This window comes from Dromiciops gliroides, chromosome 3 (genome assembly GCF_019393635.1).
Source record: "Dromiciops gliroides isolate mDroGli1 chromosome 3, mDroGli1.pri, whole genome shotgun sequence".
In the NCBI taxonomy this organism is placed as follows: Eukaryota; Metazoa; Chordata; class Mammalia; order Microbiotheria; family Microbiotheriidae; genus Dromiciops; species Dromiciops gliroides.
In genome coordinates this window covers 245,000,116-245,020,546 of record NC_057863.1, presented here as the reverse complement: position 1 = coordinate 245,020,546, position 20,431 = coordinate 245,000,116, and the positions used below count along the sequence as shown (strand labels likewise).

Sequence of the window (20,431 nt, the reverse complement as noted above, 5' to 3'; positions counted from 1 at the left end):
ACCTCCAAAAAAAGAACTGATAACGATTGAATACAGACTGAAGCATGCTGCTTTTCACTTTCATTTTTTTCTTTTAGTCCAGTTTTCTTATACAAAATTACTAATATGGTAATGTTTTACATAATTGCACATGTATAACCTATATCTGATTGCTTACAGCCTCAGGGAAGGGGTAGGGGAGGGAAGGAAGTGAGGATAGAATTTGGAACTCAAAACCTTAAATAAAAATGTTTATCATTAAAAAAAAAAAAAAAGGTTAAGGGGGCAGCTAGGTGCCGCAGTAGATAAAACACTGGCCCTGGATTCAGGAGGACCTGAGTTCAAATCCAGCCTCAGACACTTGACACTTACTAAATTTGTAACTCTGGGCAAGTCACTTAACCCTCATTGTGTGGCAAAAAATAAATAAATAAATAAATTTTAAATGTTACGGCACAATATACATAAGCAATTATAGTATAGTCTTACAGATCAACAAAGGAAAGAAAAACCATTTTAGGCTAAAGTAATTAACAAAATAAAGATAAGTATCCCAGAAACACACAGGATCAAATGAAAAAAAAGACTAATCGTTTAAAGTAGACTTGAAGTCTATAACAAAAAGAATGAATGAGTGACACTAATGGGAAATGAGAGAAATGAAAGAATAATGCAATCAATTTGGAATAGGTCAGTATTAACTCAGTTGTACATTTGTTAGTATTTGTTCATGCTTGTCCTCATTAATGTAAAGTTTCCATAAAAGTTTCCATTTAAGAGAAAAGACCCTATTTGTTCTCTTCTCAGAGCCCTAAAGACAGTGTGAGTTTGATTTCAAGCCCCACAACTTTGTTGCCCAAACCTCCCAGCAGGGGGCCGCCCAGCACACAGAGCTCTGAGGAGCCTAGGTCCCTGGGCCTGCTGGAACAGGGCCTGGAACGGGGCCTGTACTTTGTGGGAGCTAAGCTAAACTGGGAGTTCACCTTGAGGTGATTCCCATCTAACCCCAGTGTTCAAACCCCGACTTACGTTTTGTTTCTTGACAAATTATATATGTTTATGTATGTTAACACAGCACTGTTCTAGTGAGGAATGGACATTCTTGGCCAGAATAAGCTTAAAGCCTAGCGTTGCAATCTGACTGGTTCTTACAGTTACCATATATAGGAGGTGGGTACTATATGCTGTGTGAGTGCTTGTTTCTGTAAGGCTGTAAGTAAACGGGAACTGTAACATGACTGGTCGAGAAAGACCTTTGGTGGGTATAAATCAAGGTGCAGGACCTCACTTCAGTGCACTCTCTAACACATTCAGAAGAGTGCCCATCTTCAAAGATGAATAAAGATGCTTTCACCCACGCTCTGCTGCCTGCTTGGATTCTTTGAGCTGCTAACACTTGAGCTGCACAACACTATTCCAGCTGTTAGCTGTGCTTCTAACACATTGAACAAAAAATATAACTTAAATTTTCTTTATAAACTTCCTTTATACAGAACATAGACAACAGCACTACTTGTCACTAATTTTTTAAAAACCATATCAATATTTGATGTGGTTCATTTAACTTTACCATGTAAGATTTCTTGCTGATAGACAAGAATAATGCTCCTTTCTACATTCAACTGAATAAGTATATTCCTTCAAAACGTATAGGATCAAATTAATACTGTAGAGATGTGGTAGGAGCAATACCTTAGCCCTCTCCTACATGCAAGTTAGGATAGTTTTTCCTTAAAAAGACATTCCTGAGGGGGCAGCTAGATGGCACAGTGGATAAAGCACCAGCTCTGGATTCAGAAAGACCCGAGTTCAAAATCTGGCCTCAGATACTTGACACTTACTAGCTGTGTGACCCTGCACACAGTGCCCTGGGGGGGGGGGGGGAGAGACATTCCTGGAAACTTGGTTGGCTTACGGTATTAAATTCTCAGACAGTTGAATGACACCAAGGAGGTATAGGAGTTGAGAGAGCGGAATCCAGAAGAGGATGGGAAAGGGGAGGGAGGTCTTGGAAGTCTGGTAGATCATGAGGGGTAATACAAGCAAAAAAGCTTCACTGAGCTAAGGCAACTCAAAGTGCCCTCAATATTTCTCCTTGTTAAATATCCTTCTCCTACTATGGCTAATTAAATCCTTTATTAACTGTTAATGACTTGGGAGTACCTCATTTCTTCCAATATCAAAGTTACACTATTGGGGGGAATGGCCTGAGTCAGGCCCAACTCAGAACAAAGGATAACTAGCATCCTTACATCAACAGAAAGAAACATAAATTACAGCAACATGTGAATACATAGAATTTTCATGCAATGTAACTTGTTAAAATATAAATTTCATGTATATAAAATTCATGTACAAAATTATGCCTCCTAGAATCTACTCAAATGCACAGCCAAGATGAAAGAACATAATTCTGTAGTCCTTCAAGTACCAAATTCACAGCCCAATTTTATATGATATTCCAGATACCTAAGAATTAGAAAAACAGGATACTAACTGGGCTGACAAAACACTTCCATTAGCATAATGAGAACATGGCACAATCACTTTGTACAACAGATGTGTTCCTTAAACACTTGTATATGCTGAATTTTTCTAAATTAAGTACACTAGAGAAGTTCACTATTTAAATGAACCCAGTGCACAATAAATTATTTTACATAGTGAATTTATTATGTCTAAATTGTTAAAGAATTTTTGCAATTTCCTTAAGGGAATCTAACCCATTCCCTTCCTTTTTAATTCTGGGCCCAACTAACTGTCCATTTGTCATGGCAAAGTCAATATACAGTGAGATGTTATCCACCTAAGTCAAGGGTTGTTAACTTTTTTTGTGTCATGTATCCCTATGACAGACTAATGAAGCCTTACAGACAAACCCTTTGTCGGAATAATGTTGTTTTTTTCATTCATAATTAAGGGAAATGAAAATTTTTAGAGGTTAGTAAAAACACAGATGTAATTCTTCCCATCCAAATAACATAACCCCCCTGAAACTTACCCACAGAACCCTGAACTCCAGGCCACAAACTCAGAATTTAATTTTTTTTAATAATATGGACAACAGACATTTTTCATCCACGTGTTTTATATGTACCTTTTCCTCAATGTTAGGGTTAGCCAAAATTCTTTTGAGTGGTTATTCATCTCTAAGAGGCTCTGCAATGTTTTGGTGCTTGACACAACTAGCATAATGTCATCTACAAAGAGGAGTATCTGAAGGACTTCATCTTCCAGAGGGAATCCCTCTCCAATTTGTACTCTGCACTGTATTTCCATTACAAAGACCACTGATGAGTGTGTGAGTGTGTGTGTGTGTGTGTGTGTGTGTGTGTGTGTGTGTGTGTGTGTGTGTATCCTTCCTCATGTCTCACCTGATATTAACCAGAGGATCCTCTCCTCCCAAAAAAAGGTCCACCTTTTTTATACCAATGTTCTCCCACTGTTAAAAATCTATGCCTCCAAAAATGCATTGTTGCATGTCCTCAAAAATAAGTATCAAAGAAAGCACTGGAGTGGAGCATGATGGGTATGAGCAGACTACAACTATAAAACTTCCAAGAAGCATCATAATGAATACCATTAAGGAAACGTATAATCAAAAGTGAAAATGTGTCAAGAGAAAAGGATAAGAGATGGAAAACCCTTGTACCCCACTGTTCTCTGCGATATCAAGAAAAAGGAAGTAAGTGTTCCAAACACACATAAAAACTGCACAGGACAGGCATAGTTTGCTATTAACCACAACGGAGGGAACAACCACATCTATGAGATCACAGATTCATTTGAGTATTTTTCTTCAAAACAAGTCTGTACATAGGAAGTGAGGGGAATAAAAATTTATTAAGGGTCTACTATGTGCCAGGCACTTTACTAAGTGCTTTACAAATATTATCTCATTTGGTCCTCACAAAATATTAACACAAATTAAAAATAATAAATGAGTGTGAATGTAAAAAGAAATATGAATCTGAAGAGGTTGATGAAGACTTCCTAAAGATGATTCTTGAGCCAAAACTTGAAGAATGAAATAGAAATAGATTGGAAAGAAGGAAAGCACTCAATATAGAAAAGAATAGACAAAAGTACAAATATAAAAGGCCTTTCTAGTAAGAATGACTTAGTTCTCAGCAACACAAAGATCCAGAACAATTCCAAAAGATTTATAATGAAAAACTATCCACCTCCAGAGAAAGACATGATGGAGTCTGAACGTAGATTGAAGCTAGAAATGATAATTCCAGCATTAAGAAAAAGAAATGGAGGAAATATACATAGGCAAAAAGGAAAGAAAATTATCACCCTTTTTTGCAGATAATATAACCATTTGCTTACAGAACACTACATGGTCAATAAAAATGAATTTAAACAATTAAAAACTTTAGCAAAGTTGCATAATATAAAACAAACCACCATCCTTGTTTGTTTTTTTGTCAACATGGAAAAATAAATTTATTTAAAGTCTATGAAATATGAAAAAATTCTCTGAATCACTATTGATCAGAGAAATGTAAATTAAAACAACTGAGGTATCACCTCATACTTATGAGAATGACAAATATAACAAAAAAGGAAAATATTGGGTGTTGGCAGGGATGTGTGAAAACCCAGATGCTAATCCACTGTTGGTGGAGTTGTGAACAGATCTAACCATTCTAGAGAGCAATTTGGAATTATGCCCAAAGGGCTATAAAACTTTAATACAGCTGTGACATTCCAGGCTAGGTTTATATTCCAAACACATCCCAAAAAAGAGAAAAAGACCTATTTGCACCAAAATATTTCTAGCAGCTGTTTTCGTGATGGCTAAGAATTGGAAATCAAAGGAATGCCCATCTATTGGGGAAAGGCTAAACAAGCTGTGGTATATGATGGTGATGGAATATTATTGTGCTATAAAAAATGACAAGCAGAATGATTTCAGAAAGGCCTGGAAAGACTTATATGAACTGATGTATAGTGAAGTGAGCAGAACAAAGAGAACACTGTGCACAGAGACAGCAATACTGTTTGATGAAGGACTGTGAATAATTTGACTATTCTCAACAATACAATGATCCAAGACAATCCCAAAGAACTAATGATGAAGTATACTATCTACCTCCAAAGAAAGAAATGATATTGATTGAATGCAGACTGAAGCATGCTGCTTTTCACTTTCATTTTTTTATTTTATTCAAGTTTTCTTACACAAGATGACTAATATTATAGTGTTTCACATAACTACATATGTATAACCTACATCTGATTACTTACAGCCTCAGGGAGGGGGTGGGGAGGGAAGGAAGGAGGGATAAAATTTGGAACTCAAAACTTTAAATTAAAATGTTTATATTATTAAAAAAGAAATAAAGTTTTTAAAAAACCTATGAAAATCCTCCTAACATGAATAGAGAAATTAGAATTGAAGCAACTCTGAAGTTATACCTCAGAACTATTAGAAAGACAAAGATGATAACGAAAGGAAAAGTGACACCTGTTGGAGGGGCTAAGTAGGCACATTAATACACTGTTGGTGTTATGAATTGCTTGAACCATTCTGTTAATTAACTTGAAACTATGCTCCCAAAGTTACTAAACTATAGATACTATTTGATTTAATGAAAGCACTACTAGGCCTATACCCCAAAGGGATCAAAGAAAGAGGAAAGAGGTCCATATGTTCAAAAATATTTATAGCATCTCTTTTCATGGTAGCAAAGAACTGGAAACTAAGAGGGTGTCCATCAGTTATGGAATGGCTGAATAAATTACGGTATATGAACGTAATGGAATATTAATGTACCATAAGTAAAGATAAAGAGGAATTTCAGATAAAACTGGGAAGTCATAAATGAATGAAGCATTTATCAAGAAGTACTAATTATAACCAAAAGCTCTGTGCTGAGCACTGGAGATACAAACAAAAGTAAAAGTCTGCTCTCTGTATGAACTGATACAGAATGAAGTGAGCAGAACCAAGAGAACATTTTCTACAATAACACCAATACTGTAAAGAAAAGCAAATTTGAAAGACTTAAAAACTATGATCAACCACAACTCTAGAGGACCAGTGCTGAAGCATGTAACTCGCCTCTGGACATGTGAGAGACTCAAGCCAATCACTTCACCTCTCAGCCTCAGTTTCTTTGTCTATAAAACAACGAGGTTGTACTAAATAGCCTCTCTCTAAGATCCCTTCCAGGTTTAAATCTAAAAGCCCATAACCATATAAATAAGAAAAATGAATGTGAATGAATATTAAATCATGGTGAGACTCAGAGGGAGTAAATGAAAAATGTATTTTAGGAATTAAAATTATTTATTTTAAACAAATAATCATTAAAAATTATGTTCAATCATTTTTCTAAAATCAACATTTCAGTTATTAAGGTTCACTAAGGCAAAATACCAAAATCCCAATACAAAATTAAAGAAATAAACCAAATATGTAATAATCAGTTTTCCCCCCTGAATTTAACTAAAAAATTGCTACTTGATCAAATGACATAACTAGTTATACCCAAAGCATGCTACTACCCGGGATACAACATAGGAAGAGTAATCATACCCCTCTCACTGTAATCATTTTTGCCTTGCATGTGTCCTACTGTTTTCCTCTTAAAGCAACTAGTCTGGAGTCAAGATTAGGTTCAAATTCCACCTTTGATCATACTGGCTATGTGATCCTAGGAAGATCTCTACACCTCTCAATCCCATAGTCCAGTGGTTTTCAAAGTGAAAGTCACTATACACCCATGGTATGATCATAAGGAGTGTGAGGTCAACCAATTAGACAATGGGAAAACAGGTTACATCCTATTCTACCAAGGAGTAGGCTTGTCTTCAACACAACAACCAGATGCTTCACCTATTTAAAACTAACTTCCCCTTAATTCCACTGAATGCCACCGACCTGCTATGGCTATGTAATGGTAAACTCTTTGGAGAAGTTATGACCTAAATGCAACCTAGTCACCAAAGCAACTGCCCAAACAAAATTTCTTGCCCCACCCCAATTCATCTTGTAGCCTCCACAAGCACCACTCAGTAAGTATTTAACAGTGGCCATTGAATAAAACTACAAACTCCCAACTTTTCATTTTTGGTGGAAAAAAAATTAAAAATTGATAAGTAGGTATGAATTGGTTGCAATCTGTACAGCAGATCTCATTACATTCTGTCACCCAACACTCTTCAAAATTCTCTATTTCCAACAAGAGCATCACTATCCTTCCATTCTCCCTGGTCCTCAACCTCTTCATCAACCTTGACATGTCACTCAACAAACTGCTCTCTCCAAAGTTACCCAAGAACTCTTAACTGGTAATTCTGATGGTCTTTTCTCAGTCATCATCTGATGACCACGATATTCATCCTGGCTTGCTGAAAACATTATGTATTATCTATAAAAACTTCTATGACATTCAGCACATAAAAAACTTGGAAACAATTTTCTAATCTGCTTTAAAATCTTCCAAATTAAGAAGTACAATGAGTTTTGAATCCTTTTGTTAAAAATATAAAAACTCAATATAATATTTTGTAGTTAATTCACAAGAACAGGGAAGCAAGAAATTTGAAAGATGAATTTCAACAAAAAACTTTGCATAAATGGTGGATAGGACTGAAAATGAGTATTATGATTTTGAAACCACAGCCAGCAACATCCATCATTTCCCCTTATTTCATTTTCATTTATATCTTGTCAACTTTATGAGGGTTGGGATTTTTTTTAGCTATGACAGCCACCAAGTATCAAAATAAATTTAATGATCTTGAAAACCAATGAAGCATATTCACATTACTCTAACTAAAAATATTAGGGTTAATAAAATATATATAAAATATATATAAATAAATATATAATAAATAAATAACTAAATAAGTAATAAAAATATTTCAGTGAGAGCAAAATGGTTTCTTTATCGATAAAATATTATATAATGGTTTTAAATTACCATTTTGTGTATAGATTTTATAATTATTAGTATGCAATACTTGTTTATAATTTATAAATAACTAAACAAACTAGGGCTACAGGCTCAAAAAAATTTTTTTATCCAACAGGGGTGTACAGTGAACAAGAATTTGGGAGCCCAGAGTCCTGGGCAATTCTAAAATTACCAGAAAAGGAGCTTTACAAAGAAGGTGCTAATTTGCAATCTTCATCCTGTGAAAAAATTATTATTAATAACTATAACTAATCCTGGAAAATTATATAATTTTGGACTTATGAAAAATTCTGATTATAAGAAAAATGATAAGTTTTGGAAAATTATAATTGGGCCATAAATCCCTTCAAGGTCTCCATTAAAATGTGAAAATATTTTGAACTGACTAGCCTAATTTGGGGGGGCTAATCTGACTGGAGGACTAATCTAGGGAATGTTGACTAACTGGCTATCTGACTTCATTAATTTAATGTGAGCCATTTATAAAGTTTCACCACACTTCTCCACTCCCAAATTGATAAACACAGGATTAAGAAGCCGCTTAACTAAATAATCAAAGCAGAGTTTATTTATGAGATACTATTGAAAATTAAGAATACAGGGAAATAAAACAACCTGACTCCTTTCCTGAGGTCTCTTTCCCACCTGCTGCAATTCGAACTTCTTGAATACAATAAGGGCCTTAGCCGCCTCCTGCCTCAGGGCACACTACACTTTCCCTGCTCAGCTACTTTCTTCAAACTCCTCTTAATCTTCACTTTCTCCAACCTGTACCCTGTGCTGACCGCTTCAGTACTCTTGCTGTTCGTCTCGTCACCTGTCTCTCCTTGTCCGAACCTCTTCTCAGCCTCTCTCGTCCATCCTTGTCCAACCAAACTGCTCCGACCTTGTCCGCCCCCGTCTCTAGTCCGATCCCCTGAGTCTAACTCCCAGGTCTATATATACCTTTTCTTCTCTCCACTCAAATCTCAGGGCCTCCTTCGCCCCCACAGACCAAGCTAATCCACTAGCCAGGGCTGCAGCTGGTGGGGGGGGGGGGGGCAGTGCTCGAGCAGCTTGTGCCTCAGCACAGGCTAGCCGGGATCTTTCAGAAAGCTCCTCTCAGGTCGGAGGGAGCTGGGGGCTTTTTTTTTTTCCCCAGCTGTCTGACCTGGCGTCTTGCACAGCCCACAGGGCTTTCTGGCTCAGCTGAAGCAGAGGGGGAGGGGAAGAGACCCTGAAGGCCTAAGGCTTTCTAATCTCAGCCTAAAGGTAGGGTCCCCAAATCAAAATAAATTTCCACAATCCAAAGGTGAAAGGCCCCTAAACCAAAGAAATCAAGGATCAAATTAAAGGGGAAAAAACATTCATAAGGTCTCATTTGTCCAGCAAGCTTAACTACAAGCAAGATCAGGAAGGAAGGAAGCCCTCTATTCAAAATAGATGTCATAAAATCTCAATAATAAAAATCTCATGTATATCTTTCATAGATTTTTCCCTCGAAGAGTGCTTACTCCTACATTAGATGCAATTCTAATAAAATGTGGTTACCTGGGTCTTTATCCTGTAGGAAAACAAGAGGAAAATTGAGACTCTAGACAAAGGAACACAGTAAGAAGTGACAAGGAAAAAATAACAACTCAAAAAAGCAAAGCAGTCTGGAAACAGTAGTGGATCCAACAGGTCCTGCACATTTCAAAAACCCTTCAAAGTACCATAAACATAAGTTGTAGAACAGTATTGGCATTCATAATGAACAGTCATCAAGAAAAGACTGCATGTATAGTTGATTCTGTTGAAGGCAGGATAATGTTTAATTCATTTTAGAAAATTTTCAAAGATAAACAAAAAATCTTCCCTTCCTCTCCCCTTCCAACCAGAAAATTTTGGTACTTAAAAGGGGTAAGCCTCAATAATAGGGAAAATTCACTCATGGAATAGTCCCAAGCAAGACCAGACAAATTAGATGGATGGTACTACACACAGCAAAATGATGAAATCTCTTTGCTATAGAAGAAATGAAAGATGGAATATTCTTGTAGCACAAATTGTTACTTTAACAAAACTATTTGAACTTATGAGAAAGGGAATAAATGTTTTAAGAAAAAGGAAAAATATTCTAAGCAAAAATTATTTACAGATAAATATGGGTGGATTGATTTTTAAAGGTATTTCTTTTAAAAAAAACACTAATTCCTACATTTCTGGTTTATTCTATTATTTTTTAATTAAATTTCTATTATACTAAGTTCTATGTTTAAAGGTTACATATGACTTTAAATTAACTCTTCCACTACCCTCAGAAGTTATTCTTTAGCAGGAAAATATTCTATGGTTAGAAAGTCGAGGTTGTTTAAAAAAAAGTCATTTTTTAGTTGAGCTGATGGAAAGAGGTAACATTTTAGCATATATGTTTTTCAAGTATAAAGCTCAGACACATAACAAGGTAACAATGCTGGGTAGTACTTCCAAAAAAGCCATACCTACACAAACATAAGGAGTTTTTTGATAGTTTAAAAGTCCCTTCTTTAAAATTAGGACATTTGTAAATAAAAACAACACTGGTTTGAAATTAAGGCGACTTAAGTTGTATAGTGCTAAGTCATCCTAGACATAAATGTGTCTAGGCAGGAGGGAGGAGATAAAGCTTAAAAAAGGCTAATTTCTTTCTGTTTCTAAAAATAAAACCAAAAATAAGTTTAAAATCCTTAAATTTCTACTTTTATTAAACAAAAAAAGTATTATGATCAGAAAAATCAAGGTACAGTTCTCACTTCATGATTAAAGTTTTTTTGATAGTCCTTTTTTTCATCTTTGGATGTTTCTCATTATTAGATTTTAATAATTTACTATAACTCAAAACAGGAGAATAGAAGAAAGAATAAATGCCTTCATGGTGAGTACTGCAACTAATAAACATTAATAACTAAATCACATCACTGAAGCCATAATGAAATAAATTTTTAATATCAATCACATACAATAGTATTAGTCATATATCAATGGAAATAAAATTGGAAACTACAAAAGCAACTTAACTCTAATTTGATTCCACTGAAGCAGACATAACAATTACCATTAGAATCAACAGGTAAGATTTAATAAGGCCACCTACCAATAAACTAGGCAAGAAATATGGTACGTTAATCCTATACGAAAGTTACCCTGAAAATAACCATGATTCCAAGTTGCGAAGGAAATAGAGAAGGGTCTAAGACTACATACAGATAAACAATTAGACATGTACTCCACAGGCTGAGAACATCCCACCCAGAATATCTTGGGACAAGGATTGTGTTAACTGTAACCCTTATATGCATCAAACACAGATCCTCTCTCCGGACTCAAAACCTTCAGTGACTCTCCATTGCCTACTGAATAAAATAACAACCTCCTTAGCCAGGCATCAAGCTTACATACAATCGGTTATCTAACCTGATTTCATACTTACTCACTTCCTTCACCCTTGTAAATATTCCTGCCAAACTGGGCTAATTTACCATCCTCTCAACCATTATACCCGTCTCCTCTATCTCTTTGCCTTCATAAATGTCCTAAAGCCATACTCGCAAGTTTCTCCCCCACATGCAGAAATCCTTTCCTTCCTTCACCATCTCTACGAAGTCTTCCCTGATCTCCAATCCTCCCTCCTTTTCCCTGCCCCAGAGTCTCTGGTGCTACTCTTGATTTCTCAACAATTTTAACTTAACGCCAACAAGCATTAAGAGTCTACTACATACCAGAAACAATGCTTCACAAATAGGATGCGTAGCATGATACAAAGCTGAAAAACAACGTAATCTCTACCTTCGAGGTGCTTACAATCTAGTCACTATGTCAAGCATCTGTGATTTCTGAGATGCTGAGGCAGATCACAACCAATCCGTGAGGCTGGGAAAGGTTACATGACTTGACCATAGCAACAAACCTATCAAGTATCACATGTAGTAATAGTATTTGAAACCAGGTCTATATAACTGCAAGTTCTGCATTATATCCACTACCCTGCTGTTTTTTACAATTTCATAGGAAGGATTTTTTGTAACTAACATTTACCTGGCCCTTTAAGGTTTATAAAGGGCTTTCCATGCATTTCCATTTGTTCTTCACATCCCTGGGAGTACATATTATGACTCATTTTACAGATGAGGAATCTGTGGTTCAGATCCCTATGAGTGATTTGCCCATGGTTACACAAGTACTAAGTGTCAAAAACAGGACACGAATACAAAAGTATACAAAATACTTTCCTTTCCTCACAACCTCTTGTGAGATAAGTAGAGGAAGCATTAGTGTGGTCCACTTTATAGATCAGTAAACTGAGGCTCATAGAAGCAATGTGACTTTTTCCAATATCATATCACTAAAAAAAGCAGTAAACCAAGTCCTAAGCTCAGGTTTCCTTTATCCAAGATCCATGTTCTTTAATACACATCGTAGCTAAAAATAACGGGATACAATATCCTGTGGCCTCTCTAAGGTCCCTTTCAGTTCTAGATCTAGATCAACACAAGACAGAATGTGATAAGAGCACAGGAAAGGGTAGGGCAACAGCTATCATAAAATTAGGCAGAGATGACTTTTAGCTCAGGGACAGGGCATAAGGGACATATTTTTCAAAGGTAATCTAGTAAAGGTTCAGGGAAATAGGTACTCATTACATTTGTTGAGAGGCTAGAATGCTCTCCAAAATTTACAATACTCAGAAAATTGATACTATAATCCCTCTACTGGAATTATACTCAGAGGATATTATTAAAGAGAGAAAGGACCTTAAAAATAGAATAAAATAGTAAAATAAAATAATAATAATTCATAGCTATTTTATTTGTAATGGCCAAAAAAAAATGAAAACAACCTAAAGGCCCAATGACTAAAGAATGTATAAAAAATTATGGTATGCTAATTTGAGAGAGTGCTATTATGCAAAAATGACAAATGTAAATACAATAAAAATAAAGGTAATAGCTGAAATCATCAGAGAGAATAAGAGTGAAAAAAAATAAAGAAAAGAATCAAGGATAAATCCATCCCCAAGGGCATTTACAAGTCAGCAAGATATACCAGCAAAGGAAAAGAAAAATCCAACAAATAAGAAAAACAGTTTAAGCCAGTGTGACAGACAAAAGTCAGTCAATAAACATTTATTAAGGGCCTGCTATGGTGCTTAATGTGCCCAACACTGTGCTAAGCACTGACAATATAAAGAAAGATAAAAGGCAATCCCCTGCTCTCAAAAAGCTTGCAACCCAATGAGGGAAACAACTAATAACAGTATACAAACATGATACATAAAGGATAAATTGGATATAATCAACAGAAGAAAGGAACTAGAATTAAGGAAGAATGGAAGAGGCTTCCCTAGAAGGTAGGATTTTAGTTAGCATTTGAATGAAACCAGGGAAAGGATCTAGAAGAAAGAATCAGGATTTCAACATTATCAAATACCAAAGGAAGTTTCATTGGGAATATAGAGTACTAAAAAAGCTACTAGATTCAGCACCTGAGAGATCAACGGTTATCTTAAAGAAAATGGTTTCAATACATTCTTACTTATTCATACTTATAATTACTTCCGTATTCATTCTAGTTGCAAACTAAGGAAATTTTTATCCTGTATCCTTATACCTTGGCACAGAGAAATTTACTGGCATACTAGGAATCAATAAAAAGACCTAAGCAGCAAGCAAAAATTTGAGATGTTTAATATAATAGGGAATGTGTTATCCCTAGGATTTTTTCTTAAACTAATAGGCTTTTGTTTAGTCAATAAATCCTTAAAGCTCAATATTCCACCTTTATTGGTGATTTGTCCTAACTGCTTTCTCCTCCAGTTTAATATATTTACCATTACTGCTTAATATGGAGTACTGCTGAATATAACATACAAAAATGCTACATAATTTCTAGGTAATTTGGTCCCTGAGACAAACTCACCACTATTTTTGGAAATATACTTTTTTTCCCAAAAAATTCAAGTGACTATCCTACAGTAGGATTAGTGTGAGACAGGATGATAGTCAACAGTCTATCACATCACACCATGAAAGATAAAACTATATTCTTTGTAGAGGAACAATGAGAAACATTCTATTAAGTTTTATAATTCTTTCCTTAAGAAATCCTAAAATTATGCTCAAAGCCTTCAAACTTGATCATTATAAATATATTCTCCATTTTTTCTCTCCAAATGCAGGCAAAGGGGGCAGCTAGGTGGCGCAATGGATAGAGCACCGGCTGTGGATTCAGGAGGACCTGAGTTCAAATCCAGCCTCAGACACTTTACACACTTACTAGCTGTGTGACCCTGGGCAAGTCACTTAACCCCAATTGCCTTACCAAAAACAACAACAACAACAACAAATGCAGGCAAAGGTATCACTCCTCCCCTTTTATGCCAAATGAACCTTGTTCTCAAGGTGTTTTCTCTGCTCTTCATATTCAAGTTGCTGCTACTTTCATAAGCAGCAGAATCAGGAATGAGACGGCATTACTAAGATACAAAACAGGAACTAAATATGTTTGGAGTAGACCTTAATTTTTAGAATGATTGCATTCATAATTCCACAAATGAATGATAATCACTTATGGACAAGGGCTTTTTCCCCCCAATAAGAATATGCAACCCTCTAATGACATTTTCCCTCACAAATTTAGCTAATTCAACAAATCCTGTATCCTTCATCTAGACAAACATAAAAATATAAACCAGCTGAAAGGCCTGAATTCTTTCAAGCATTCACCATATCACAGAAGGGCTCATCTTCATGAACGGTACTAGTCCTGAAATAGCCAAAAGCAAATGGCAGGAACTAGCTTTGGGTATATTTCAAAGTGTTAAAATTCCTATTTTCAACAAGATTCACATATAACTTCCTAAAAAAGGAACTTCAAAAAATACTTCAATTTATTAGCCAAAAGGCTCTTCATTCTACTAAAAGTTTCTTGGTAAGTAATAATTATAATTACTTCAAATATGCTAACATGAAATGCAAAACAAAAGCAATTCAGAAAACAGTTACCCCAATAAAGATTTAGGATAAACAAGGGGTACTATCCTGACACAAATCCAAGAAAAGGACTAAATTAATCTATCCTATTGTATAGCAAATTCTCTATTCTCAGTTCTTGTTGATGTTTATGCCAACATTTTATATATAATCTGCAACATTTTCAAAACACATATTTGCCCACACTCAACATGGGACAAGGAGAGAAGAATAACCTACCTAACAAAACCTACCTGACACTTTGCATGACATTCATTCATTAACATGTCTTTAACAATGAAAATAAATTATATTCTTTTTTAAAAAGGTAGATTGCTCTAAGAAACATTTAGAATAAGTGAACCTCAACAAAAAATATGACTACAATATTCTCAGTTTTTGCTTAGAAATATCTTATGTCAAAGTTATTGCTTAGAAAATGTTTATGTTTAAATGATAAGCAGTTATGAAGATATGTTTTCTGTAAGGTTTATTCCACCCTGTGAAATTTAAAAGGCAATCTTAAGACACCATCACAATACTTTTATGTTTTTAAAAAATAGACTGGAAGATAACGTAAATGATGCAAACCTTCTGATTTGCAAGTACTATTTTAAAGAATAAAAGTATTTCTTTTTAATAGTGACAGCCACTTTGAACCCTACACAGAAAAATACGATTCCATTTAACCAAAGCCCATTTCTCAATAAGCTCAAATAGTAATGCAATTAAATAAGTTTACTTGTATACATAATAAATAGTTGCAAGTAACTACTAAAACTCTCTATGGTGTTATGGTTGGGGGGGGGGGGGAGAGAATGGTTGGTCAGCTGAAAACAGAATTGCCAAGAAATTATACATGCCCATTTAAAAGAGAATCGAACTTGTTAGCAAAATATTAATATGAACTTTAACCTTCAATTACATTCCAAAATTTCCTCCATTAATAATCACAAAACTCTGATTATTACACATCTACGGGCAATCTAATTTCAATGTCTTCATTATAGAAATCAAATCTTCCTCCACTAAAGTCAACATGAAATGTAAACTGAATACTACAAGTCAAGGTGAAAACCCCACGACAATTTGGTTAAGATTATACTTGAGCTAGAATCATTCCATGAACAAAAAAACCCAAACACCTCTCATCAGACTCTTACCTGTAAATCTGTTTTCAACCACTTGGAGTCAAACCTAGACTGGGCAGCCAAACAGAAGGATTCAGAAGACATCTTTCATCTACCAGCCCCCTCTTGGCTCTTAGACCTATAAGTAAAACACAGATATCTTAAGGTGCACACACACACACACACACACACACACACACACACACACACACACACACACAAAGTATTCCAAGACTTATAAAGTAAAACAGTTATGGTAAGATACAACACACACACACAAGTATTCCAAGACCTATAAACTAAAACAGATATCTTAAGCTACACCACACACACTCTCTGGTGTTCCAAAAGCCTTAGTGTAGTTTTAAGCTATTAAACTTAAAGACTTTGGGGATTCCCTATATATACATATACATAAATGGGTATACAGACATATATGTATTACACATATACATATATACATATACATAGTTCTATTTAAAGGGCAAGTTACAGAGTTTAAGCAAAAACTATTCCTTTTTCTAAAAATGGAATCCATAATATTAAGATTCTTCAGATCTGTATATGTTACATTATAGGTACAGTAGGCAGGGTGGCTGAGAGTATTAAAAACCATAGTCATGTCACATACCCTCTCCTCCATAACCAAATAGCACACCCAAAAAGAAAATAGGACGCATCATTTCTGTGACAAATGACAACATCAAGGGCTCTGCTGCCATTCTCTCAGACCCGTAAATGGTGCATGAAATAAATAATTGATGACTGATTATCCATCTAAAGCAATAACCGCTAAGGGAGGACGCAGGGTGCACGCACACGCGCACACTCCCTCACACACATGCACACACACACAGAAAGCAAACACAAGTTCATGATCTTCTGGGCAGTCACCTCTATGTAACTAATCCCAAGACCAGGAGGGCCCCCAGACTGTGCACACGCACGCGTGCACACACACTTCCACACACACCCGCGCGCAGCAGCAGCAGCTGCAGCTGCAGCTGGACAGCCGAGCTCGCTGGTCGCCCCGGCAGCAGAGGGCGGAGCACAGATAGGCAGGGGCAGCCAAGGTTGGGGACGGTGCCCGCACCGTCAGCCTCGCCCCCACTGAACCAAACATGTTTACCCCGGGGATAAGGCCCGCCCGCCTCTTCGGTCCCACCCCGGAGGCGCAAGGCCCGGCCCCCGGGAAGCAGCTGCCGCCCGGTGACTGACCCACAAAGGCGGCCGGGCGGCCGCCGCGCTGACCTCCCCTGGCCCCAATTAACGGAGCCGCCAACGCCCCCGGCCCCGCGGCGAAGCTCGTCCTCTCACCGCCCAGGAGGGACCCGAGGCCGGGAAGCCTCCCTCTCCCCGACCTCTCTCTCCTCACCGTCAGCCCGCCGGCCCCGCTCCAGTGCAGGAGAGCCGCGGCCGCCGACTCACTCCCGGACGCCTCGGTTCGCTCCGGGCTCCCGACTGCGGTCCACGGGGAAGCCGCCGCCGCCACTACCGGCCTTTCCCTTCCACTTCCCGCAAGCACCCGGGGCCCGGCCTTATCAGACCGCTCCCTCCCCCCCCCCCAGCGACCCAGGGAAGGGGGAGGGTCCGCGCTACGGAGAGCGGCCTCTTCCCCACAACTCAGCCAATCAGAGCGAAGGGACCCCCACCGGCGCAGCCAATCGCAATGCCTCCCCTTCCCCCCCCCTCTTCCCGCCCTCTCCACTCTATCATCCTCTTCCTCCTCCTCCTCCCCAGCCCCACTGGGGGACTCGGCCTCAGCCCAACCCATTGGCAGGCTCCGGGAGGAGGGACTTCCGCCTCCGCCCTGCCCCCTGCACCCTAGCCTTCCTCCCCTCTTCCGTCATCACTGCCCCTCCTTCCCCCCCCCCACTCCCTACGAGCTAAGGCACACGCGCCCACCCACCCTGCTGCCTGCTGCTGTTGCTGGAGCCCTAAACCTCCCTACTGTAATGAATCGAGGAGAAAGCAAAGCTCTGAAGCCCTTGAAAAGACAAATGCAGCCTACTTCTTTGCATGCGACAGGAGGGAGGAGAGGAGAGGATCTGAAAGATGGTTGCAGGCTGAATAGCAATGGGAACAGATGGGATTGAAGCAGTAAAGAGAGAAAAAAATAGAAAAGTAGGAGGCTGAATAGAAGCACTAGAGGGGATGAGAGGAATACCCCCCAAGGGGCTTAGTTTTGTTTTTTATTATTATTATTATTATTTTAAGTTTTTAAATCCTGGCCACATATTCCATCGTTTTGGCTTTGTATCTCCAATGCATAGTTTCTTAATTAAATATTCATTGCATTGGTAGAAAAACTCATGCGTTCCTTGACGCAGGAGATGCCATCACCTTCAGATTTAATGCTCCAGGGATACAAAAGTAAAGAGCTTTGTAATATTTTCCGATGACAGGCCCAATGAAATCATCACGAAGAGATTGGCCAATATCTAACAGTGAGTACCCTAAGAAAAACTGTCACAGATAAACTGGTATTTTAAATGAACCCCGTACATGAAAATGGCTGTTAATTTTACTGAAGGACAATTGGGGGAAATGACTAACTTTATACAAGAATATATTTGTATGTTTCTGCCCTCGTACATTTATTCATATTTATTCCTAGACCCTGAATTTTCCACACTCAACCTCCTCCACCCCCAAATACACACCTGATGAAAGTCTTCCCACACTTTGAGACCCAACTCAAATGCAACCTTCTCCTTGAAGTCTTATCTGTCTTCCTCTTCCTCCCCACCCAAAAACAAGCCAGAGAACGTTTATCTTTCCTAAATTCCTTCCTCAAATTTATTAGGACACTTGTCCGGGACCAGTCCTTTGCTTTTTCGTCATGTTTGTTTTTATCAGACTTAGTTGTGCACGTCTTCCCCACATTCAAGAGAAGAGTTTGTTTTACCTTTTTTTGTGTGACAATGTTGTACAAACTAGATTCCCATTTGATAGTTTTCCCTAATGGAGTACTAGCAATAGCTGCCTATAAACTAGCTCCTTCTCTTGTTTTCTACAACTTACAGAAAATCAGTCAGTTTATTAAATAATACCATGCTTAGTGTGTAGTAGTAGAGTGGGAAGATCTGAGTTATAATCCTCAGAAACTGGCTGTGACTGACCCCCTAAGGAAGCCAGACTGTCTCTGCTTCAGGTTCTTCCTTTGTAAAATGAGAATAATAGCACCTACTTCACAATATTGTTCTAATGAACAGTGGTTATTATTCTGCATACATTAAGGTGATATATAAAATGTTAACATTAATTACTTTAGCAACCTTCAAGGGACAATGATATGTCTTAGGCCACTAGGGGCACTACCCTCAAAACCACCATTAAAATGGTGGGGTGGGGTTTGAGGGAATGGGCTGGCAAGAGAAAAATGTGTTCAATGCACGGGTATTGGTTTTCCCAAAGGTAGCTGTATCCCCACAATCACCAGAGCATTCAGTCCACAAACCTAGATAACTCCTGTCACCAGCACTTGCATGGCTCCTGACCCAATGCTGGCCAGAGTCAAAATTAAGGTGGAAATCGCTCAGATTTTAAAATTATTGAAATCTTATTTTGGCTCTCAAGCTTGATCCCACAACTGAGTCCCCTATCTCAAATTACCTTATCCATAAGACTTAAACAATTTTCTTATTAATGATCTAATGATTTAACTGAAATGCCATAAAGTAACTAAACTAAATTAAAAAGTCATGTTGCGGGGCAGCTAGATGGTACAGTGGATAGAGTACCTGACCCTGAAGTTAGGAGAAACTGAGTTCAAATCCAGCATCAGACACTTAACACTTACCTGGCTGTGCAACCCTGGGCAAGTCACTTAACCCCAATTGCCTTACCCAAAAAAAAAAAAAATAGTCATGTTGCAAATTAAATCAATTTAACAAAGCAAGCATCATTTATTAAGCTCCTGCTATGTGCCAGGCACTGTGCTAGACACAGGAGATAACAGGTCAATAAATGGAAACAAGCCCTATTCCACAGGTCCTTCCATCCTGAAAGGAAAGCAAAGAAATGCTTTGATTGATCATCTTTCCAAAGAAAATTGTTAGAAGAATTTGAATGATGAGAACCTGGTCTGGCACCAAGGCATCACAGAAAGACTGGTTTGTCTCAGAATGATGTAGCCTATATCACCACAATACTCTAGTCCCTTCTTTGCTCCCAGTCTCTATATTTTCACAGCATCTTTCCAAGCTCTGTCCCAAAATTGTTCTTCGCTAGAGCCCAACGGCTAAAGCTGTTATATCGGGCTATATAGCCAGGCTTCCCTCCACATCAAAAAATGTCCCAGTTTTATGAACCTCTGTGCTCCTGGTCAAATGCAAGGAGCAACACGGAATGATGACTAGAAGTCCTACGTGGCAAAAAAAAAAAAAAGGAGAAACATGAGAGTGGTGATAAGTGTACA

General features: G+C 37.7%; 1 protein-coding gene across 1 annotated transcript in view; it reads right to left on the bottom strand.

Moving 5' to 3' along the window:
- The window catches only part of HERC2 (HECT and RLD domain containing E3 ubiquitin protein ligase 2), a 211,665-nt gene extending 194,072 nt beyond the window's left edge, over positions 1–17,593 (bottom strand). The window contains 2 exon segments of the mRNA XM_043991382.1: positions 16,045–16,150; positions 17,387–17,593. Of these exon segments, the coding sequence (XP_043847317.1) occupies positions 16,045–16,116 (72 nt within the window). The 5' untranslated portion in view covers positions 16,117–16,150; positions 17,387–17,593.
- Positions 17,594–20,431: the final 2,838 nt, after the last annotated feature.